At 38.9% G+C, this 25,248-nt stretch overlaps 1 protein-coding gene across 1 annotated transcript in view; it reads right to left on the reverse strand.

The window, feature by feature from the left end:
• Window positions 1-4,543: 4,543 nt before the first annotated feature.
• Window positions 4,544-25,248, reverse strand: part of ASPG (asparaginase) — a 44,651-nt gene continuing 23,946 nt past the window's right edge. Inside the window, exons 9-16 of the mRNA XM_053946122.1 lie at window positions 24,666-24,779; window positions 21,531-21,650; window positions 20,391-20,486; window positions 19,362-19,525; window positions 12,964-13,050; window positions 6,923-7,022; window positions 6,555-6,612; window positions 4,544-4,965 (exon numbers count right to left, since the gene is read on the reverse strand). Of these exons, the coding sequence (XP_053802097.1) occupies window positions 6,559-6,612; window positions 6,923-7,022; window positions 12,964-13,050; window positions 19,362-19,525; window positions 20,391-20,486; window positions 21,531-21,650; window positions 24,666-24,779 (735 nt within the window). The 3' untranslated portion in view covers window positions 4,544-4,965; window positions 6,555-6,558. The remainder of the gene's footprint in view (window positions 4,966-6,554; window positions 6,613-6,922; window positions 7,023-12,963; window positions 13,051-19,361; window positions 19,526-20,390; window positions 20,487-21,530; window positions 21,651-24,665; window positions 24,780-25,248) is intronic.

Consider the following 25,248-nt stretch of genomic DNA (forward strand, 5'->3'; position numbering starts at 1 on the left):
TCTTCCCAACTGGAGCCACGTTAAGTAGTGCTGTTTAGTGTGGTTCACACTAGATGTTTTGCTGCCATGATTCAGGATTCTTGTCTCAGCTACAGTTTTGAGACACAGGCTTCTGCCTCTTCCCATTCAGCTGATCACAGGTAAACAAATGTATGTATAATGAAGTCTCTAAAGTAATTTTTAGATAGACACTTTGCAAAATAATAAATCTGGTAGTACAAGATCTTATTCTGACTCATGGACTATCTAAGATGGCAACATTTGAGTCCCACAGATTCATTTGTATGGGACTTTACATATCTTATAAGCGTTCTACATTAGTAGCTTTTCTAAAAGAGTCACTAAAATTAAAGTGCTGTTAGAAACATGCAATCAAACACCACTGTGTCATAAAACATTGTTAAAGAATCATGGGAAGACTAGTCATACTAGTCTAGAAGATGATTATACTGCTGATAGAGTCCACTTGGAAGACACAAACATATAAGCTCTGCTTCTGATAATATATGCTGCACACATTTGAGCAGTTCTTTATAAATTTCTTGTTTTCACCCACTGTGTAATTACTTCAGGTTTATCTCAGTGATCTAACAAATTGTGTTGCTGGGAACTAAAAGGATTTTGTTTCTTATCTGCTGTAATAGGTCCTATGGAGGGATGAGCATTGGTACCTGGAGAAGGGCATTACCCCTATGGCTGCATTTGATCACTCTTTGGATCCCTTAGTCCTTTGTGTAAGTGGAACTGGGCTCACTTTGTCTTCTGTGCACCAGGGTCATTTCTCTCCCTACTCATCTCACTACTTGAACAAGTCTTAAAAATGGAGGAATCTTCCAACTAGATCACAATCCTTTTGGAAGAATTCCAGTTGATCACACTATTCAGAAGACTGCAAATAAAGGAACTCTGATTCAAGGAGGGGTTTCATTCCAGATAAGAGATTTCATTATCACTCACTGCTGAACAGCAAAATCCTGTATGAGGCAACTGAGACATGCTACAGTATAGTAATTCTAAGTTAAGATGTGTAAAACTGGAGATATTTAGCTATTTAAGTTGAAGGAACAGATACTGAAGCCTTGCTGGACATGATTTAATTCAGCAAGTACTGATCAGACACAGTCAGTCTGTCTGGGGATCAGGCAACCTTGTCACAGTTTACTGTCAACATTCAGTAGGAGAGCAAGCACATGCTGATTTTTCAAATAATTAAGAGTGCTCATCCATGACAAAAGCTTTATAAGAGAATCTCCAAACAGAAACTTCATATTTTCAGCCATCAGTAGAAAAGAAAGTGGTTGCATTCAGGAAAGAAAAGCTGTAGCTCAAATCAGACAGGAACTTGGGCATGTTAGTTGTGCAAATCTCTGCTTTCTGCAGTGTTAAGAGAAGTGCTGACATAGGCCAAGTAGTCCCTATCCCTTGGCAGTATTAGCTGGATCATTAGGAAAAAGAAACAAAGTGGAAGCTGGGTGTTGTCTTTCAAGTGAAGAAAGCTGTAGAATTGATGTAATGTTTGACTTTTAGAGGAGGCATTCATAGTGTCTCCTCTGTGGAGAAGCAGCAGAGCTTCCAGCACCAGCATTCATTCCCAGAACATCACTGCAACTTAAAACATTCAACACTGGAAATAAGTCCAACATTTGTGCAGCAGTTACAAGTGTGACATTATTGATTATGCCTTTATGCTGTTCTGTAGTCACTGCTGGAACTTTGTACAAGAAGATGGTCCAGACCCTCAGGAGCCTCTCTGACACTCACACAGGTGCAGGCTGGGAGCTTGTGTACTTCCCTGCTGTGGCATTTGATTTGTGGTGCAGGGCAAGGGAAACCGCAGTCTGACCACTTGCATTATTACACTGGGGCTGGAAAAGAATGGGAGCCAGTGCCATTTTGTAGCAGAAACTAAAATGTCACTTTATATTCCAATTAAAAACTGATAGTAAATAATATCACAAGCTTTTCTGCACAAAAAAACCAAAAACAACAACAAAGCCAAACCCCAAAAGTAACTTTATCCAGCTTCCACCATGCCATCAATGTGTACTGTGTATAAAATACCAAGCACAGATCTGCAGCTGATCCTCACAGTGCCAGATCTCCCAAACTGCAGATGGACGTAGCTATGGGAGGGTACATGCACATCATGGGTGTCTGGAGCTAAAGCTGCTTGAGGAGTTATGAAATGGACTCACACTTTGTCCTGGCAATGGAATGAGTGTGTTTGCAGTACCCATAGCCCTGTATGGCTGCTTAATCTGCAACCCTTTACTGAGCAGAAGATTGCTGGATAAAAAGAAGAGTGTATTGGATCTTTTCAGGAATGATCTGAAGGAGAAAAATTAGGATGTTTAAAAAAACTAAGCTGCCTCTGGGATGTCTAGCATACTTCAGCTAATGAAAGACACTCTCTGCTGCTTACGGTACCTGAAACAAATAGGTAGAAACAAACAGGATCAATTTTATTCCTTACTAATATTTAGATTTTACTTTTGAGCAATAACTATGCAAAACTTAAGGGTTACTACACACAAATAGATTCATCATAAGACTGGGAGTTATCACAGAGAGTATAATTATGATTATTAAATCCAGCATGAAGCAAAGGGTGTAGTAGACAAACAAGACAACACAGGATCTCCAAAGTGTTACTGAAGTTCATCTCCAACATTGAGTCAAGAGCTGAAGTTTCTGGCCTTGGTTGGGTGATTCTTGCCACAGCACCCTATACATTTAAGTCAGGTTTCTCTTAACACTTGTAGACTGTTAACAGTTCCTGAATGAAATTCGGACATATATAAAAGAGATCCAGTTCTTTCTCAGATAAACATTAAATTTGCATCCGTATGTCTGCCATTAAAACATACTGGTTTATCTATAAGGCAAATCACAAATTTTCTAGAAAGTTGCAGGAACACTCTTAGGTGAGATGATATATTAATAGGATATATATTTCTGGAAAGGTTTGTCAGAAAGTAGCTAATATTGCTTTATTCTTAATTTAAACATGACCCAAAACATTTCATTTTAGCTTTATGAGCGTCTAACTAAAAGTCTTCTTACTGGATCACATCTCAAAATGTTATACTTAGTGTCTTTACCTGGCTTATATGCAGGACAAAAATGGTTGGCTGTTTTCTTCCCTCTCCTTCAGTTTTACTGTTGAGACCTATTATTTCAGTAGTTCACACCAGAATACAATTTTTTGTTCAAAAGTATTTTTTGTACTATAGATGGATATTTTAGAAATATAAGACATTGTTTAGAAAGTTTTCTGTAGATCAGATGAGCCTTTATTGAAAGTATTAAGAAAATACTGATGCTTCTGTCTGTGCTGCAGTCAGTCATTTTGGTACAGAAACAAAGAATGGGTGCTGTTGTGAACAATTGATGGCATCTGAGAATAATTAAAACATAGAAAATATTCCAATGCCAAGGAAGTCACTTGTGGAGAAATTTATCAAGGGATTTCCTGGTTCAGTCCATTAACACTTAGACTATTGATGAGGCAAGATAATAGTTCTGAACACCCTAGGAAGAAGAGTCTGTGCATGATTTTACTCCTGATCATAAAAAATTTCACAAACAATACTTTGCTACATACATCATCAACTTTATGTATTTACAGATAAGACACCAAAAAATACTACAAATTTGATGCCTGATTTTTGTTGTTAGATCTCATTTAATTCTGTATTCATTTTATTCAATCTAAAGCATATTCATTGCTATGTAATATAAATTATTTAATAATGAGACAGCTTAGTTGTGATTTTTGTGACCATAGTGAAGATGTGCACTACTCTTCACATTAATCAAGTATTTTTATATACAGCATTTTCTCAGACTGCATGCACAGTTCCCTTGTTTTGGTGTGATCTGACATCCAGTATACCTTGGGAATCTTTTAATACTAGCACGCTCAGCAAGTAATTGTTTCTCCATGGTAAGAATAGCTGTGGGAAGGTTGAGCAGTATAAAAAGGAAAAAGAAAAAACTATCTGCACTTCAAAGATTCCCTTCAGATGCAGCAGATAGAAAATCCACGCAGATTACTGCAGAAGCTGTAGGTGAAATTAAAAGTTGCCATCTCCAATATATGCGTTTGCCTGAAGTATTCCCTACGTTTACATATTCTAGGGCAGACACAGCTGTAAACATACGTATCGCCTTCTTTATTTAGTCTGCAAGAGTTGGGACTTTAAACTTGGGGTCTGTTAATAGTGAGATCCCATTTACAGTCCAAAGAATTATGTGTCCAGCATGTAGCAATCTTGATTATATTCCGGTCAGGATGTGGGAAAGATGCTATTAGAAACAAAACAATCAATTCACTCAGGCAGTCCCACAAACATGCTTTATGGCATCTGCCTCCTACTCATTTCAAGTGAGGGTTTATAGTGACACATTGGTGAAGATTAGTACACAACTGCAGGCAGATGCCCATGACTGATTCAATTGTTTGCACTGACACTCACAATTGCTGTAATTGCAGCTGGAGTGATAAAAGTCATTGCAAAAAACAGACAAAGTGAAATCAACATTGTTCCTCAGAGATTTTATTAGCTGAAACCCAGAAATGCACAATCCACTGGTTTTCCTTGGTATGAATTCACCACAGCATTTCCATTTGCTATGCCTGCAATACTGTCCTCAGTGGTTTAACGTAAGAACATTCAAAAGGCCTCTTTAAAATCAGAACTTGTAACAGGAACAGCCATGCATTCCAGCCTCACTCACTTAAAATAATTTATTTCCAGAAAAGTGATTAAAAAATAAAGGCAGCAAACGATTTTTAGACAATCAGTGTGATCCTAAATAAAGAATCTTTCTAAGCTGTAGCTTTCCTGTGTGCCCCAAGCAGCACTACTATTGTTTCTTTCCTCTCTTTCTCCCATAATGGCTTAACACCATTAATGCTTCAAGCTGGTATTCCTGATGAGGAGTGACCATCTTCTACAGCCCCTGGAGAAAGAGAATGGATGTTTAGAACCAGGCAGTATCCAAAGCCTTCCTGAGAACAGATCACCCTGTAGGCCTGCCAGGCCAGTTCTCTTGCAGTGCTGAAGACTTCCTTCAGACCGCCTACGCTACTGGTGGCTGAGTCCAAAGGAATTATGAGGTGATCCTTGGAGGAGTTGAGGACTTAACACATTCACTCCCCACTTACAAAAGAAAAGTGATTTTTGCAGACCTATTTCAATGAAAATGGAAATCCCTTTGTAGCATAACTCATATTCTAAAGGTATTTTAGCATTGACATCCTGACTGCTGGAAAACTTCCATTTAAATGCTCAAGATTGTGATTGTATCTAATCCTTCTGAATCAGGTAAAAACAAAGAAAATCCCAAAACTTTAATGGAAAGCAATCTGCCTGTGTCCTTCATTAATTTAAACCAGTATAGAGAAAATAAAAAATTCCAGTTGCAGTCCCCACTAACATCTCTCAAATGGGACACACAAGTGGTCAGATAACCATTGACCTTTAACTACATTTTGTGCTAATTTAAAGAAATAAAGGAGATAATCTTCTCCCAATATTTAAATTTGGATTAGACTTGCCAGTATATTGGAGAAATCTAAATCAACAATGTATTGCATCAGAAAGGAGCTCTGAGAAATGAAAGGTGAGTGTTTTAAATGCTTCCAGTTACAGCACACCACTGGAGAAGGTCAAATGCCCCAACAAGTTCCCTGTAGAGGGACTTGCCAGATCTGATGCTCTGAACATGAGGCGCACACACACACACAGGGCCAGGGAAACACACTGTGGATGATGGCAGCACAGAAGGGATTCATGTCAGGCACAACCAGGCAGCTGCCTCTGCAGCCTGAGAAAGAGGGAGCCTGTGGCACTGCCCTGTGCTGTGCCCAGAGCAGGAGCAGCCCTGGTCACGGCTCTCTGTGACAGAACTTTCTGCAGTCCACATGCGGAGTACAGCTAACTCCACTCTGTGACAAATCTGGCACGCGTTTCCCATGTGGTTGACGATGTTACACCAGGAGATTGTCTGGTTTAGGGAGCTCCATTGAAAGCCAGAAGGAGAGGGCAGGTGGAGATGCTGCAGGTGGCACAGTGGCCCCTCCTGAATGGCCTCCTGTGGTGCCGTGCAGCTGTCCTGGGGAAGGGAACGCTCCTGTGCTGGGGCACGGCACCCTGAGAGCCAGGCCTGGCCAACGTGCCTGATAAAAGGCATTTCCTCTCCAAAGCAGACAAGACAGAGGAGCCTTTTATTGCAACAGGCTGATGAAACATCACACTGTTGCTTTCAGTGGTTTTATTTTAGTACCTTTTGCATTCCCAACCAAGTTCAGAACTACGCTGTGGAATGCACAAAAAAGCATTTCCAGGTTCAGGCAGAAAGAATAATAAACATTAGCCTCACTCTACAAAGAAGGATTTAAGTACTCAGAGTCAAATCAGGAACCAAGACAGGGACAGCAGATGAACCCAGATGTCCCAGGGTGTACTAGGGCTTAAATACCAGATCTCTCTTCATACTTGTGCTGATGATACATTTCAGTACTCCAGCACTTGAGAACAAAATCTTACCTTTCTATTGCTTTTGTTTAAGGAAGTCAAGAACTTCCTTCTGTCCTGTAGCCTCTGCCTGTAAGTAGAAATATGAATAAATCCTGTTATCCTGTGCACAAGGATATGCAAATACTCATTTGTGGGAATTAAGACTATGTTACCACAAAATCATTAAAATCCAATTTAAATTTTAATTCCTCCAACATAGATGAGAAAATTCTCGCTCCAACTATTTATTACTTCACAACAGCACCAGATTTGAGTTTGTAACAAATTCTAATCCAGTTTATTGTCCAACATATATTTTTCCCAAATAAATATTATCCAAGAGCACGTGTTATTACTCAGCTAGCACACCAAGGGAGCACAGCTGTATGGACACTTACTACTTGTAGGGGATTCCTGCCATCATAACCAGTCTGCTCCAGGTCTGCACCAGCCAGGTACCAGGCATACAGCCCATCCATATCACCTTTAGCTGTAAGGCTGGAAAAAAAAAAATTAATATTGGCTCTAAATCTTTCCGTTAATTTCAGTGAGCTCCTGGGTCCTGTCAATGAGCTCAGCAGGTGAAGGCTGAACCAGGCTCAACATGGTTGCCAGGGTAGAGAGGTAAGGAACACTATTACAACAGCTTTGAATAGCTGAGCAAGCAACACAGCTTGATGAATCAGTTCCTTAAATTAATAGGGCTGTGCTATAAGTACTTACAACAGGCTAGTTTCACATAGTGGGTGTGACTATGACCAAAGGGGAAAAAAAAGTCACGCAGTTTCATATTTCACAACACAATATTTATCTCATGAAATGAGCTGGGGAGAGGGCACTGGCTAAATCAAGATGCAGCTGAGTGAGAGCACAAGCAGATGTGCCAGCAATCCACAAGACTTATTTAAAACCCCTGAGAAACCCCCTTCACAAGTTTGCATAACTGTGCTTGCTATCAATAGTTATGACATTAAGTACATTTATGTGATATTATTTGGACAGTAATACAGCTATATTTGAGTTTCACAAAACAATTTGTAGGATTTAAATGGGCAGCAAACAGAAAAAAGTAAAAAGCTTTTCAAAGATGACCTCTATCTGCCACATATAACAAGCAATAGAAAGGATCAGAATGAATCCTATACAAATAAGTTAGTTAAAGTTTCAGAGATATGCACATCAGGTTATTTCTTTGCACATCTGCTGGTAGTTGCATCCACAATACTTAAAAGTTTATTTTTAACTCTCATTTTGGTAAAAGGGCTAAAAGCATATGCAAAATCATGCCAGTCTGTACCAAGCCTGAAGACAGGCTGAAATGATGGGAAGGTTGGGAGTATGGCCTTCAGTCTTTTCAGGATACCAGCATCTCTGAGGCTTAGACCTGAGCTTGCAGATTGTTTCAGCAGAACCCTGCTGATAATCATCAAGTGAGGTTGAATCTCATTAAGAGAGGGGAAACCTCCCCATCATTATTAAATTCAGAGTTTTCTGCCTTAACCAGAGCTTGCTGTGGGTGACAAGCACTGTGCTGGCAGCAGGGATGGAGATGGTGATGAACTCCTGGGTGTGATGGCCAAGCCAGGCAGACCTGGTAAAGAGTGGAGAAGGTTCAATATGCAAGGAGCAGTCATGGAAGAAACCATGAAAGCAGGGCTGCACCATTCACTACTCTGCTAGGTTGAAATCACTTCTGTTGTTGATAAAATCACTTAAGTACCTGAAAATATGTTTTCAGGGGAGCGGACGCCTCTTATTGCAGCAGTCCCAGAGGCTGGGCATGAAAAGGGAAAGCAAATGGTCTGTGTTCCTCCATGCACCCCTGGTGACCCACAGCTGAGGCCTTTGGGGGACAGGGAAGTGGTAGTGGGATACTAAGAGATTTAACAGTGCTTCAGTCTGGCATCATGAAGGAAGGGATCAATAAATCATTAATGAAAACTGCCATCACGAAAGGAAAGGCCCCTCAGAAGCAATAAGGAAACAGAGGAAAGCAAAGGAGATCCAACAGGAAGCTCAGTGGGAGGTTGGTAAGGAAACTGCAGGAAAGACGTGAGCATTAGTAAAGAAAAAGTGTAAGCATTAGTAAAGCAAAGAAATTATTTAGCAGCCACTTCTGGAACACATGAATTATCTTTATTTACAAAGACTAGTCTCTTGCTGTTAACACTGTAAGACCACAGGTTAAAGGAAGAAACAAAAAGCCTACCTAGAGAATTATGAGCATCACCAACACTGGACAGGAGAGCACATTGTATTTGCCAAACAGAATCACATCATTCAGCCATGTGTGAAGTAGAAACCACTTTGGTCAAAGACTTTCAGAAATATTACCAACCCACACACCCAGGGCACCTCAGCTACATCTCTGTAAGCAACAAACAAGGACAGCTGCACTTACTCGAAAATTAACTGCCTATTAACAGCACCGATTCAGAAAGAGCAATTTAACCCTCACTGCAGAGGGCAAAACTGTGGTCTCCTTTCATGACATTAGAGCAATCCAAATACACAGAAGTATCTTCAGTTTTGCAGCAGCCATTTACTGATCAAGTGAGAAATTTATTCTGTGGGGACTGAGAACAAAAGGTGATGTAGCTTGTGAGAAAATTTAGATACCAGTCTAAACAGAAGATACCTACTATTTACTAGATTGATTATCATCAGGAGCACCACAAAACACTTTCTCCAAATCCAAATTTCCATAGTCTAGCCATAGACATCTGGATTTCCTTTATACACAGTAAGTATACTTCACATACTAAAATATATACAGAGGACTTCTCAATTTACACTATAGGAACCCTGACTCTGTATTTGTCTCAAAGATATTTATGCCAGCAATTCCAACTACAAGTGCAACTTCCAAGCAGCAAGTCCATCACTGTTATATAATGCAATGGAACAAAGATATCTTCAATATATACTTACCATGATGTTTAAAACCTGTTTTGTTGATAAAGAACTATTTACCACAGTTTACTAAACTCTGATACCTTTGACAGCTGATAATCCTAGGCATCCTGCCTATCAGTACTCTTGCATTCAGAAAAATTATGTATCCAGTTCACAGTTTCAGCAGGGCTAATGTAGCCATGATGATGACAGAGCTAAGATACCAAGAATAGTGACAGTGCTGTCTGTGCCTACAATCACACCAACATCAAGCTGCAATTTAAGGGGTGCTCTGTTACTGCCAGGGGACCAGGAGCGAAGGGTTTTTAAGGACAAGGGCCAATGCATTTGTAGATTTGGGAAGTAAAAGGTACAGTGAAATGGGGTTCCTTCCTGCCTCTTCATGTACTAGGATTTCATCTTTCCCTGGGACACAAAGCTGTGCTTTATCAGCAATTCTCCTTTTTCTATGTCTATATAAAGTAATCAAGACAGACTTTCTTGTTTTTGGGTGTGTCATCACCCTGAAAGAAATTTTTTTCTTATTATTTTTTTTTAAGATGAAGAGTCAAAGGAAAAAAAAACTCCACCACAAGACATGGATTGCTCTGTCCTAAACACATTTGGGAGTACTGTTCTTAGCCTGTGTCTCCACATCTCTCTCAGCTCAGACAGACTTTGAAAGACAGCAAGCAGTAGAAGCTTGGTCCTTATTGCTGCAGAGGGATATTTACCCTTCCTTCCCCAGCCTTACCCCCTCTTTATGTTAAATTGAAGAGGCATCTTATTCTGAAAGGTGGTGATTTTGAAAGGCTACATCTTTATATATATCATAATATAACATATCATTTTATGAAATCTAAGAATATGAGAAAGCTGGTTTGGCTTTGTGCCCGTGTTTAATTTTGTGAAGTACAGACTTGAAGTACCTCAACTCTATACAAGCTTTTTTCCCCTTTAAAAAACAAACACACATCAACTGTTTACCAACTCCAGAAGTCTAGAAGCTTTCAGAATAAGACTGTTCCAATTTATCTCATCATGGTTTGGTTTTTCAGACAGATGACAATACTACTGCAATATGAGAAAATATTCTGACATTTTTAACAGATTACTAACACTGAGATCTCATTTCCAAACAAAGCCATGAACCAGATACCAAATATCAACAAAGTGATTCTAAAACCAGACTAACACCTCTCACTTTAAAAAAGACACCAGCGAACGAAACCATGAAAGATTTAATAACTATGTGCATCTCCACTTCCTACACAAGAGTTCCCACTGATACTGTCCAACCCTCAGCTCTGGCTGGTACTCCTTTCCCTCTCAAACATCACCAATGCCAAAGGAACACATTTATTTTTATTTTATCTCCATAATCTTTCAAGTTAGCTATTCTTTTATAAAATCATGAATCTAAACAGAAGGAGGCTGAGGAGACTATTCATGGTCTTTTATAACAGTCTGTTTGAGGATTGGTAGGTAGCAGAGGGAAAACATGCTTATAGTTTAATTCAGAGAGAACTGCACGGGGGAAAAAGTTAGCTAAGTACAGAAACACAGAGCTTATCAGAAAGCAAGCAGCTTTATCCTTCTAAACCCCAAGAACTTGACATATTGCCTTGGTGACAAATTCAGACTGGTAGAAATTGCAGCTTAAGGCACATTACAAAATAGAAGAAACATAGGAAAATAGTTCAAATTAGATAGAGGGGAGATGTTATAAACATCTGGTTCTATAAGCAGCTTGACCATGTGGCTGTGTTTAAGCTCTGCCATGAAGGTGCCAGTGCCTGCAAAGAGGGGGCTTAAAACAAGAGAGAGGACAGAGAAGTGAGCCAGAGCATGCTGGAAAATGAGTGTATCAGTAAGGTCATCTGAGGACAATGTAGAAATATCAGAGACAAACACCAGCACCTCAGATTTAGTAACTTATAGTTAGCTGAGTAATGCTCTGTGGAAGAAGTCCACTTTGGTAGAAATGAGTATGCCAGGCCCTCTAAAACAGTGGAGCAAATGAAGAGCTTCAGCTCTGCAGGAGCAGGGTATGAGCAGCCTCTTCAGCCCTGTCTTGAAGCCTGACAACTGCCTGGCTCTGCTCCTGGTACAGGCCATACAGCTCCAGGTGCACAATGATCCCTAAAAAGCTGTAACAAAATGCATGAGAACCCCATTTTGTTATTTTGTGTGAAGAAGCCTTTTCCTCTTCTTGGGTTTTTTTTTTGTTTGGTTTTTTTTGTTTTGTTTTGGTTTTTTTTGGGTTTTTTTTTTTTTTTTGTTTTGTTTTTGTTTTTTTTTGTGGTTTTTTGTTTTGTTTGTTTTTTGTTGTTTTTTTTTTTTTTTTTTTTTGTTTTTTTTTTTTTTTTTTTTGTTTTGGACATATTACTGCCAGGTCAGCTAGCCAAACTGGTTCTGCACATGCCACCAGCACTAAGCAAGAGGCCAGTTTATTTGCAGAGGAATGTCATTGCCTAAACCTTTTTTGGCAGAGGCAAACTGCAGAATCCAAGGGTTTAGTTCTGTCCTATCACTTGCAGTGCCCTGGGAAGTGCATATTTTGACTCCATGGTAAAAGTCTTATTACCCATTCTGCTCTGAGCATGTTATGACAATGGAAACACTCCAGACAGTGTTCTTTAATTCCAGAATTACTCAAAGGACAGAGTCCAGTCTCTACACAGAACACACATAAGCTTCACCTTGACCTTGTTTGGTAGACATTATACAGCACTGGCTGGTCCCTGCAAGTCTCATGATTTCCTGCCAAGTCCTGAGATAAAGGCCAGTGCTCAGGGGATTTTTGTTTGTTTTTCAAAAGAAGAGAGAAGAGGAACTGAAGTAAAAACTACAAGTACTTTTTGGAAATACATGGAACCTTCTCACAATTTTCAGAGTGATTTGAAATCAGGAACATTACTGGAAAAAATGAAATCTAACATCTATTTCTTTTTATAACACATATCTACATTTTTATACATTGAAAGTAACTGTATGGAAAGCCAGCTCTAAGAGAATTTTATCCTCTTAAAATTAACTACAGTGATGGTGAGCAGCAGTTCACAAGTTTTGGGGTTAAACCTATTTGTCTATTTACTTATTTTTAAGAACAATACTACATACTAGTTAGAATAGAAGCCATTCCAAAGTAAGTGAAAAGTGGACTTTAAGGCAAAAAAAAAGATGATTTGTGCAGCTTTATTTTTAAAGAGAGATGTTACAAAATTACACCTTGAACAGCTTCTTTTCACCATTCCTCAATAAGAGACTTTGGGGGAAAATGGGGTATTTATTTGCTTCTAGCTCACTTATCCCCACAATCCTTTGTCCTTTGGAACTCTCTTGATTTATTGGTGCTTTGAAACAGAGTTGATTCTTAATTTCATCACTTCACTTGTTGCCTTATTATTCCTCCATCACAGAAAGAACTCTCTCATGTGCCAGGGACGCAACTGTTTATTGGAAGTGATGAATTTTTGAGTCTCTTCTGAAAAACCTTCCCACTCCACATGCATTTTAGGGCCACTTCAAATACCACATTTACCTGCAGAGTATTGTCCCAACATCTTCCAAGTCATGGCTTGAAAGGTGTGCTCCTGTTTCTCGTAACAAGTTAATCACTGGTATGTGCCTTTATGAGAGGAATAGAAAAAAAATGAGAAAGTGACTTGACCTTGAAAATTACTTTTTCCCCCTGAATCCAGCATTGTCATATACACAAACAGTCAATCAATCTCTTTTCCACAATCACAGAACAAATCAATCTTTTCCAAGGTGACAGATGCAGTAAACAGAGCTCCCCTCCCTCTCAAAAACTCATTCACACCCTAAGTAAGTGTTACGTTCAGCTCTAAAAAGGAAAGGGATGCATACCCTTCTCTTCCAAGAATTCTTAGTGTCTTAACCTTAGTGCTAGTTGCATTTAACAGTAGAAATATTAGTAACTGAAATACATGCAAATAGGGAGAATATATATTACATAGCATCATTCCTGTATTTTAAAGAATACAATGCCCATACATATTAGTCTTAAATAAAACATTGTGTCTTGCAGATAAGCAATGAATCTTTATGTTAATGGTGAAGCTAATCAGATTTTTAGGGCTTCAAAATGATGGTAAGTATTCTTACGAACCTCTGTCAAAAGCACATTTTTTCCTAACTTCCTCTCTCAATACCTTTATTATTGATTTCTACCTGGAGACTTTAGGAGGTCTTCCTTGTCCTTTCCTTTGAGATAAAGGGACAAATAGCACTGCCAGGCAACACCTACACCTTAGTCAGATGCTTAAGAAACTCTGTGGAAAGGCTGCTCTCTAAAGGTACTGTTGTGAGTAGAAAATAACATGGCAAGTAGAAAATCTGCAAATACATTTTTCATAACTAACCTAGTGGAACGTTTAGAATTAGGTTTGAAAAGGAGATGACAGAATACTCCTGTGTTAAACAACTGATCTAGTTTACAAATCAAAACATGTTTTTTTTCCTCCAGAAAGAGCATGATGACCCAGTAGATCAGGAATAGTTTCATAGTTCCTATTTTAAGTAAGTTGCTATAATATAACACTTCAAAATAAAGAGACTTATCATTTAATAGGAAATACATGTGTTTTTCCAACCAATTACCTAAAAAATCATCTGTAGTAATTAAAAAAAAAAAAAAGAAAAGCTCACATACACTTTCTGCTTAATTACTTGGTGGTAGCCATGGGCCTTTCCATTTTTGAATTGGACTAAACTACTTATCTAATCCCTCTGCCTGTTTTTAGGAAACTACATCTTCAATCAGAAGTTACTTTACAGTTATCCATATAAAGCCTATGTAAGCTTATATGTTCCATATAAGAGCTTTAGTTTCTAAACTAACCGAAGAATTGTACATGTGCTATAGGAATCATCTTGTTTTTCCAAACACAGGTTATTGACCTTAGGAGACAGATTTTTTTTTTAATTGTACTTTGTTCCAGTTGACAGCGAAAAAAAAAAAAAATCTTCCTTTGCTTCATAGCAAAGCATTGCTGGGACAGTACATGCCTCAAGTTTGTTCAGTTATCTAAAATATTTTCTCAGGTGGGTCCCTTATGACATGGCTCGTCATGCACAAGCATCTCCTTGAGCCAGAAAATAATGGCATGGTCTCCTAGTTTTCAATCCGTGGTAAAACATGAATTCTACATGTATGAATTTTTTTAGTTTTTAGTCTTAATCCAAACAGTAATTAGCTGAAATGAAATTGGACCTGAAATAGATTAAAGTAGAACATGTCTGTTCACTCAGACTCTCATTGCGTACTGAACAGAACATGGGGAATGTCTGTTTACTCTCCAAGGACTGCCCTGGAGTATTCCTCATTTCCCACCTTATACAGGAAATCTCAGCATGAAATGAGCATTTTTTAAAACAAAAGCTTTGCTATGAGACAGCACTAAAAGGTAAAAGGCTGCAAAGCATGTAATGTGTGGTGCTGTCCCTCAATGTGCTCCACCTGAGGTCTGTATCTGTAGATGCCAGCAAAAAGACAGATTTTCTCTTCCTGTTATAACTATTTACTCCTTACTGGTAGGAAGAATCTCTCCAGAAAGCCCTTCACACCCCATTCACCCCACACAGCCATTACTGCTCTGAGTGGGACTCTGTAAATATCTGGTACAGACAGATTTGGGATCATTTACCCCACTCATTTAATACAGCAAATTTAAACAAGGAAAAAATAAAACTTGTTTGAAATAAATTAAGTTTGTAAGCATTATAACTGATAGTGTTTGCAATAAATGTTTACAATAAAGCATTTCTAAACAGAAATACAATGTCCTGATGAATCACTCGAAGTCACATTTCTTAGAAAAATGGGAAAAAGTGCTGTGCACTACTGCTCGTTAAAGACAGGGCAAGGGAGAAGAAGAGTAGGGACAAATAGTAATGCAAAGTTTAAAAGTGTCAGATTTAGTACTGTGGCTGTGAAGTGGAAGAAAGCAAACAGACCACCTCTGACATTCCCACCACTCAACATGAAAACTATGCAGGAGGCAAGGCGCACTGCAGCTTGTTCCTGCTTGCACCCAAACGCTATCGACATTCTGAACAAACTTCAGCCTCCCCAGAGCACCACTTCTGCTGTCTTGTACCTACCACTAGGGCATTTCTCATATCTCAAGAGGGTGGCTGTGAATTTTCTAATACTGTTATGTCTTAGGCACATGAGAGCTATTTGTCTTTAGAAATTGTTTCTTTAAGTGCTGCTCTCCTGTGGCTTTACAAAATCATCACAAGGGTCACAGTTGAGCTGATCTGAAGTTCAGGTGATGTCATGAGCCATGAACTTCTTGGGAATGGTTCAAATGCAATTCCTATTCTAAGGTGACAGCACAAAATCAAGAACAGAAGAACCGCTGGACAGTCAAAGCTGTCTTTGAGGGATGCAGAGGGATGGCAACCTTCCCAAGCCAGCCCTGGCTTGCACAGCTCCATGCTCATTTTAGCCCCACCTGATAATACTAAGCAAAAAACAAATGCTTAGCATTGTCACCTGTGAGCTGTTCCTGACCCTCCCTTTTCTTACTGTGTTCTATCACCAAACCACAGCTCTTGGTCAGACACAGGCTGTAGAAATGTTATTCTAGTATGTTACTTAAGATAGCTTTTTAGTAGTATCAGTTATTTGTCCCTCTCTGAAGGAAAAAACAAATAGGCAAAAGGTGCTTCTAGTGTCTCCTACCTGCTAGGTTCCACTGTTGATAACACTGGACATTAGAACTTGAGTGTCTACTAATATTTTTAATATATTTGTAGCAGAATACCTGATTTGGTGCAGTCTTCAACATTCAGCACTATGAGCAAAGTTTGAGTTCCAGGTAAAGATATCCACACTCTTACCAGTTCATGAGGGCTCTGGATTCACGGGAATCCAGGTTCTGTACAGTACCTGTCATCCCAGGCCCTCACCTGGCAGACACTTATTAAAAGTGAATTAACTTCAAAAGAGATGAATCATACATGTGAAATTAACACACATGTAAGAGTTTGCAGGATTTGGGCCTTAGGCTGCACACCTTCCACCAACTCTCGTCAAAGAAATGCAGGTGTAATGTATATCCAAACTTGACTGGCTTCATTCTTTTTCATGCTTGCTCCCCTAGCAGCCAGAATGGTTATGGCAGGATCAGCTTAGTTTCACTTATTTGGTTTTCTGCATGGTATCAGTGGGAATTTTGTGCTCAAACACTGTAAAGACAAGCTACAGTGTGCTTCTTGGAGTCAGTGGTAGGTAGATTCTCTCTCTGCCTTAGATTTCCTGAAGTAATGTAAATGTAACCTTTCAAAATATCAAGTATTTAAATTCATATTTACGTGGGAGGTAATTTTACTACCTCTAATCTGATGTTCTCACAGCACTGTATGAGCAATTCCCCATTTTCAACCTTTTACCACTGCTCTACAAGTAAATGGAAGCACTTTTACTACTTAAAATATACACAACTTTTATTCAAGACATTTTCCTGCTGAGAGAGTTTCTGTTATTAAAAAAATATTATTCTATTGTTTTGAAAATTAATTATCCCTTGAGGGTGCTGTAAGAAATTAAAGGAATGCTACTTATTTTGATATGTCAAGCAACTGGCCTAGATTAACAGTGGTCTGTTTAGCTTCATGCATAAAGTGAGTGAGACTACAGGCAAATTGCAGAGTTACAAATGAAAAAGCGGAAATGCAGTAGTTTATTTCTTATTTAGAAAGAAACAAAGCAAGAGTCACTTAAAGTCAAAAAATGTAAGAGACTGTCATTGGCATAAATCAAATCACTGGTCTATCTGACAGTGCTATGTTAAGAAGCTTTTAAGAACAGACATAACTCCTGGTCATCTTTACAATTAATAAATGGAAGAGAGAAATCAGTCATCATTATACAGGTTTGCATGCTGGTTAAAAGGCAAGCCACTGAGAAATGTTACATAAAAGACTGGAAGAAAGCTATTTTTAAGATGAGTGGATACTGTATTGCAGTTAAATGCCAATTAAACAAATATTAATTCTCAGAAAATGGGATTAAGCTGATGCAATGTTCAGTAAAATTGAGAAAGTTACAATATTTAACAGTTTAAAGCATTGACTACTCATTATCATCAGTTTTCCCCCCCACCCCTTCCCTCTCTGCTACTTTCTATCAGGATAATCTCTTTACTTTCAGCTTGCAAGTGTTTAATAAATAGAATTTAAATACTTCTGTAGCAGAAATCTTTTTAGTGGGTATCTAATTACACACATATACAGCTGTCTGCTCTTTAGCATTCTCCTTTATATGCTTACCAGTGTGAAATGCAGTGTGAGTACACAGCAGATCATAAATACACATTTATGAGATTAGTTCTAAGTCAACTCTTCCTCTCATTCCAACAGTGGAAACAAAAAGAGAAACTGAAAATGGTTATGGTGCAGCTTCCTTTTAGAATTCCCTGCATCAAAATGGGTGTGCAGTTTTAGAGCTTAAGAGTCATAGTAGGAGTCTAATATAGGAGTGGCAATTCTAAGGAATCCAAACAACAAGCTCATGTGAAATTCCTCAGGCGGTAGATGGGTGGGGTAAAAAAAGTAGGTGCCTGATTTGCAGGAACATCTAATAGTATCTAATGCTTTAGCATTTTCTCACATTGGACCAGAGCCACCTCTATTCAACTCCAAGGTTATTTGTTTGATTTGCTGTTGGGCTTGTTTTTGCTTTAAGACTGCAGAGCTTATATATTCATGAGGTAAAGCAGCAGCCACACAGCTGTTTGGGACCATGCAGGAGGAATGGCAATAGCACAGCGCGGTCACGCCGCACTCCAGCTCTCACAGTCAGAGAGCCTGATGAGTTTTCTACAGCTGGGCTTTGAAACAGAAGAAGCCTTCAAGTTATTCCTGCAGCCCATGGTAATCCAGGACTGTCAGACCTTCCAGGGAGCTAACTCCAGCTTGACAGACCAGGTGAACCTGTCAACCTTAGAAAGCTGTAGGAATATTTGGGGACATTCACCCGGAAAGACCATGAAAATTCAATCCATCTGAGCTCTTTTACAGAAAAAATGGCTTTTCTCCTGCCACGACACAGACTGAATATCAGATAAGGAGCTGAAAGTGGATCAAAGACAAGGAGAGATTATGGTGTGCAGCTTCTAACATGCTGGAAGACCAATGGCTCTATGAATCCCCAGGCTATACAAACTAAATTGTAGAAAATTAAATTCTGATTACTGGTAACTTTTATATTCTGTGATATGGCCATTCCTTAGCACTATACAACATGGAAGAGACCAGTAAAGTGCAAGTCCATGACTACCATTCAAGAACTGCTGACATTCATAACAGCAGGAAGAGGAAATCCACAAAGCAGGCAGAGCCATGCAACCATCCCATATAATTATGAGTGGGTGGAAGGAAAAAATCAAAAAAACAGTCATCCAGCAAGAGACTCAGGAAAGCACTGGTGGAAGGGGAAGATTAAAACATGTCAACCTACCGGTATATTTTGTGCCAACTGAAACAGTCTGGTCTTGATGAGAAAGGGAAGGGCAGAAAGAGAACAGACAGCCCATGGTCCTGCACTCTCACTTCTGACAATCAAAAGGAGTGATCAGTTTGGCTCTGTTTTATAAGGAAGCTTCAGAATAAAGAGTGGAGCCCTGAAATTACGGACAAAGTCTTGGCAGGAGGACAGCAATAATTACCTTACGCTAAAATTCTGCATGCATACCAAGTTGTTTGATTTCATTCCATGTTATTTTAAAAAATCATTTCATTTAGGCTAGTCACATCCTTTGAAATAAGCTGATATGTGTTATTTTAACTGCTGTCATTTACACGTGACTGCTGAGACCAGACAAGACCAGAACACAGGATGGATGGAGTTGAAATCCAAAATGACAGAAGGTTTATAAACCTTATATAGAGCAGTATATAAATTGTTACCTGAACTTGATGGCGTTCATCAGTGGGGTAGATCCATATCTGTCTCTGGCATAAATAGTCGCGCCAGACGTCAACAAATACTCAACTAAGGGCAGGTGCCCTTCAGAGGCTGCAATGTGGAGGGGAGTTCGGCCGTCGTAGTCTCCACAGCTCAGGTTTCCACCCTACAAAAGGACATACCCTTCACATGCCAAAAAGATAATGGCTGCACATCAAGCTGTGCCAAACGTCACACAGTAGGATGTATACATCACATTTTAATTCTGCCACCAAATTGTTAAGCCTGTCAAATATAAAGTTTATCTTGCACCATTGTTTTAGCACCAATACAGATATTTATTCCACCTCCTGCATGTTTCCCACTGAAATATATTCTTTATTACAGCACACCACATAGCACCACAATTAGCCCAGAGACTGCTAATTGTTCTTGTCTTAGTTAATTCCTACTTTCAGGATATATTTATTGTTTCTTGAGGCCCATTACCAAAATCTCAACAATAGGGTAAACCAAGGCAAAGAGGGGGGAAAAAAGAAAAGAGATGACAGGGAAGTGCCTGTTTCTTCTTTGGGTATAGCCCAAGTCAGAGCTCTGGGGAGAGACAGAAATCCTGAATTAGCACTGCACTGTGTTTTGCTTAAATATAATTTTCAAGTTCTTTTTTTTATTTCTGAAAGATTTACATCCAAAAGGTGGATACTATGAATATGCATAAAGAAAGTTAAGAGAAAAGAAAGCAGCACAAATCATTTTAAAATGTTCTAAAGTTAGCAGATAAGAACTTGCATTCTAATCTACCTTTATTTTCACAGATCAAAAGAAAATGTAAACAGCTGAAAACCAGAGATGGACAAGAACATACCAGTTCTGAAAGGCAAAGACCAAGAAGTCTAGAAACAATTTGTAACTGTCATAGCACCTTGACTCTAAAACTTAGGTTGTCACTTTCCATGAGTATGGCTTCCTATCATCAATTACAGTTCTATTTAAAAATTAATGTTTTGTACATACTGTTCATTCTACATTACCATTTCTGCTATGGCTCTTAGTGCATCTATGTCACCCAGTTTAGCTGCAGCACAAGCCAAAGGTGGAATTAATGCATCTCGTACGGCTTCTAACTCCTGAGAAACAAATAAAATTAAACATTTAATATCAGCCTCGCCTCTAATGCGATTGACACCCAAGTCGTAAAAACACTGCCCTTGCTTTCATGTAAAGTTTCCAAATTAGTAATTTGTGTATTTAGAACTGGTAGCATTTAGTTCTTGGAAGGAAAGAAGTCTTGTGTTTATTTTACATTTTGTCAGTCTCACATCCATAAGATTTATATTTCTCTCTGGCAACCCTACAAGTACCTGGTATCTTATAAACCTTTTAAGGTGCACACACTAACTGCCATCTCTGTACTGACATAGCTACACATCAGTACAATAGGAAAAACAGTGCTGGTGGGAGTTGGAAAAGACCATATCCTCAAGACTGGATCAATTTTATTAATGTTATTCCTCAGATATTTCTGCAACCTGTCCTTTCAAACCTACACTGACAAGCCTCCTAGGCCCCCTGAATATTCTCCCATTTCTCATGCTTACTAAAGAAGAACTAAAGAGTACATTCAGTATTCATTAGTTAATAAAAATCCCATCTTCCCTGAACCCAAGTCAAGAGAAAAGTGAGTATTTGTACAACCAGTACTATATTATCTAATTTATATTTATATTACATTTTCTAATTGGGAGGGACTAAACACCACAAATTACACTTGTGTAATGCTTCCTTAGTATCAGCCTTCTATCACGGCATGTACAATTTAGCTGTTTTACCCATTATTATTTGGATTGCTCCAAACTGTCAATACATTTGACAACAAAAATATAAAGCAATTCTTCGTATCATTGATACCCTGAATTAGAGCATCTGTCTGAGGCTTGTTATTGCAATCAGCCAGCCAAGAAAATAATCCCAAGATGGGGCTACAAAAGAGGGGGAAAAACATTAATATGTTTTTAATTAGAAACATTTTAGTTATAGAATTGTCATTGTGTCCTTTCTCCTAACTCCATATTCCAATTTGCTTTCAGCTTTGCTGTTCATCTTTAATCTAGGCTCATTTAACTCAGTTTACAGCTTTACATTATATTAATTTTAAATATTTAAGTATATACCTCTTTGCTGCTGATACTTAGAGATTTGGCAATCACTTGAATGAACTTGCTATCTCTCAAAGAGAACTTGGCTCCTGTGGGTACAACAGTCATTTCTCCTCTTAGATTCTCACTCAGCATCTGAAAAGCAAGCAATCAAACCCTTTGTTAGCAGAGGAAAAAAATGGTGGTAGTCTAATAAAAAAACCTTAGAATCAAGTTAGAAAATTGTTTGGAGGAATTAAGGAAACTAATTAAATGCAGACAAAAGATTAAAGAAATAGTTACTGTCCCATGCAGACTGCACGTTTAAAAAGACAAAGGAGGGAGAGAGACAAGCAAACAAAACTTTCTTCCAAAGCAAAAAAAAACCCAAAATAAGCACATAACAAAACACCCCAAATTTTAGAATATGCAGACAAAAGTTCCCTAGTGGGGTAAGCTGCAGCCTACTTAAACACACAGATAATGAGTAATGAGCAGAGTGAGGCTTAAGACCAGAATATTCTGAAATGCTGCTGCCTCTTGCCAGCATTCACAAACCTCAGGACTCCTACACAGACTGTGTACATAGACCTCAAAACAAAGCCCAGTGCTGCCTGTAGACAGACATGTATTTCCATGACTTTTCACACAGCTCCATTAGCCCAAATTTTTCAAAGATTTGGACATAGATCCAGCTTTGAATGCAGAAAATCTACAGTAGTAGCAGTCATTCAGTACCCAAACAGACATGTAACAGTTTGCAGGATGGGTGCCTCAAATATAACTGGGAAAAAAAAAACAAATCAAAATGTAAAAAGGTCAGCCAATTCATGTGTAGAAAGTACTTGAATAGGGCAATAAAGAAATGAAAATGCTCTAATGACAGACTCTGGGAAACTTGGAGAACACAGATAGAAGCCAGTCATCAAGAAAAAGCAACTAGTTTCCTCAATTCTGACAATTTTACACACTGGCACTCTTTCAGGAAAGGTTGCTGATGCAGCTATAAAGCACAGAGTTATTTCAATTAGAATTTTAAAAAGCAGGATTGTGAAAGTTTGCAAGAAACAGATGTGATGCTGGCAGGAGGAATGCCCCAGGTTTACTTATGTCTAGGCATGCCCTTTATTAAAAAAAAACCCTCCAAGAGCTGACAACACCATAGCTGTCTGCTGGAAGAGTCCCATATACATGTAACTCAGAGGATACCAACTCCTTTGGCACACTTTTAGAATTTGACAGGTTGAGATCATTGCTTTACACAGGTAACCTTAGCAATTGGCACCTGTGCTAAATGCACCCAGTGCAAAACCCTGTGTGCCTTATTCTGTCCTACCAGCTCTTCAGACATTTATATGTGTCTGGGGGCACATTCCTTGCTCTTCATGTTGAAAAAGAATCCCAAAATAATCACGCCAGCTTCAGGAGAGCTTCTGTCTCTTGGGAGACTATTGTTTGGTGATATGTTTAGCTGAAGATATTGCCACAGACAACATATTTCCAGGCTTTCTTCTTCTCCTGGTCTCTATAACTCATTCCTGCCCAGGCAATGCAGCATACTGTTCCCTTAGTTGTGCCAGCACAATTGTTTGTGGGTCTGTACAATGAGTCAAATAAGGAAACCAATCCTTCATAACTCAAAGAAATCGCAGAAGTTATTTTGTTTTTCATACCATATAAAGGAGGTACAGCATACCACCACACAAAAACTGTGTAGCACAGTCCAAAGGGCAGCACATGAAATGCAGAATTATCTTGTGACGTGGTACCTAAAACACCTTATCATCAAATCCTCACCTGAGTAAGTCAGCTATCTCACCTCAGCAAACTGGATCTCAAATAAAGTTTTAACTCACACACCCAGGCAAGACTGGGAAGGTTTCTCCTGTCCCAGTTCAAATTATCCACTGTGCAAGAAGATTAAAGTCTGCATCAAAAAAAAAAAAAAAAAAACAAAAAACAAGCTAGTGTGTGTATGTTCCAGGGTCACTGAGTATGCCAAAGGGGTATCAGTGAAGAGCTGGAGTTTCTGAATGCAAATGCACAAATGCATCCAATGCCCCTGCTCCTCACAGCACTGTGTCACCTGCCAGGCATGTCCTTGCACAGAGCATCCTCACCAAAGACACACACTGTTCCTCCTCCTCCCATTTCTCAGCTTTAGCAAACAACAACAAGCCAGAGGCTGAAACTGTGTCGAAGCACAGTAAGTGGTACTTTCAGACACTACACTTAGCATCACAGGTATCCAAATATGTTTGTCTCAAGAGCTGCTACTGCTTGGAAGATGTGGAGCATGAAATAATGATCAGGTTTGTTATGGTTTAATAAAAACAAAGCACCATCCTGAGATAGACATGTGCCTACAGTGTTAAGTCTGGAGAGTGACTCATTATGATGTCATCTCCCAAAGTGTCAGGATTAAGAGTTCACTACATACAAGCACAGAAATTCATGCATTCCTGCAGAATGCTGTTCCCTTATCTAATTCATAGCTATAGGCTCCTTGTATAAAAGGAACATGATGAACAGCTATGTAACCTGCAGGGGAAAAAAGCCTTAATTAAGCAACCAATGAACAGTAAGAACATTGTTAAAGGGACTCTGGTTTTAAAAAGAGTTACAACTGGTTCTAGAATAACCCTCTACTTTTTATGTATTATAAAGTGTATCTCCTCTTAGAGAAATAAAATCTAATACTGTTATGAGTAATGCTGTAAAGGAAGAGGCTGTAGGCAATATTTATTTTCAGAATAAGCTTTGTGTGAATGAGTCTGGGATGAAATCTTCACCACGCTAAGATCAGTGACAAGATCTTTGCTGACTTCAGTAGGGTTGGGATTCTGTCTCCCATAAGAATTTCCACATGGAGTTTTCAGTACAGAAGTGTCCAAGCTAGACTACTACCATTTAAAGATGGCATTTTTATGGCTCAATCATGGTCTTCACCTGACTTATGCAGAGAATTCTTTTCTCTCCCTATCTTCATACATTTGTTTGCTTAATAGTATTTTCCATAAGAAAAAACCCCAAAAACGCGGGCTGTTCACATTATGGTTCTGGAACCAACTGCTTTTAAATGCAAGAGAGAAGCTCAAGGCATGAAGCTAAGCAGAAGTTAGCATAGAAGATGTGAAACTTAGTCTTTCAAGGTCACACTGAAATATTTACCTGCCTCTTCTCCTCCCAGCTAAGGTTTCTCTTGCTGAGCGTGTATGACAGTTTAGTTAGGGCTGCCTCTGGTGTCATATCACCTCCAGGAATTACTCCAGCATCCGCGAGAGTCTGAATAAAAGGGAACAATGATTCTAATTAGCATAGCATTCAGAAATACCTGCACATACAGAAAAGGTGTTTGGAAGATTAGTAGCTACACAGAATGCAGTGTGCAGCCAAGCCTCCACTCTCTTGCTCCTCCTACTGCCACTGTAATTTTTGTACTTTTAGTTATCAAATACCAAGCAAATACTAGAGCACTCTGAATAAAGATGACTTTTACTTTAAATTCCTTTTCCTGCAGTAAACTGAAGAATTCCACCAAATGCTTGCCACAGTCGCTTACTATGCTAAAAGGGAAAGGTTACAGGTCCATATCAGCTATCTGCAGATTTGTCAGATTCCCTTTATTGAAAAGCTGCAGTTACTCTGTTTTAACCCAGTGGCATTTTGAACACTGCCAAGTAGGCTGTTCTCACACAGACATATTTACCATTCTTTTATGGGGCATTACTTTGGATGAATTCCAGCACTACAG

The sequence above is a fragment of the Vidua chalybeata genome, chromosome 6 (assembly GCF_026979565.1).
Source record: "Vidua chalybeata isolate OUT-0048 chromosome 6, bVidCha1 merged haplotype, whole genome shotgun sequence".
NCBI classification, from domain to species: Eukaryota; Metazoa; Chordata; class Aves; order Passeriformes; family Viduidae; genus Vidua; species Vidua chalybeata.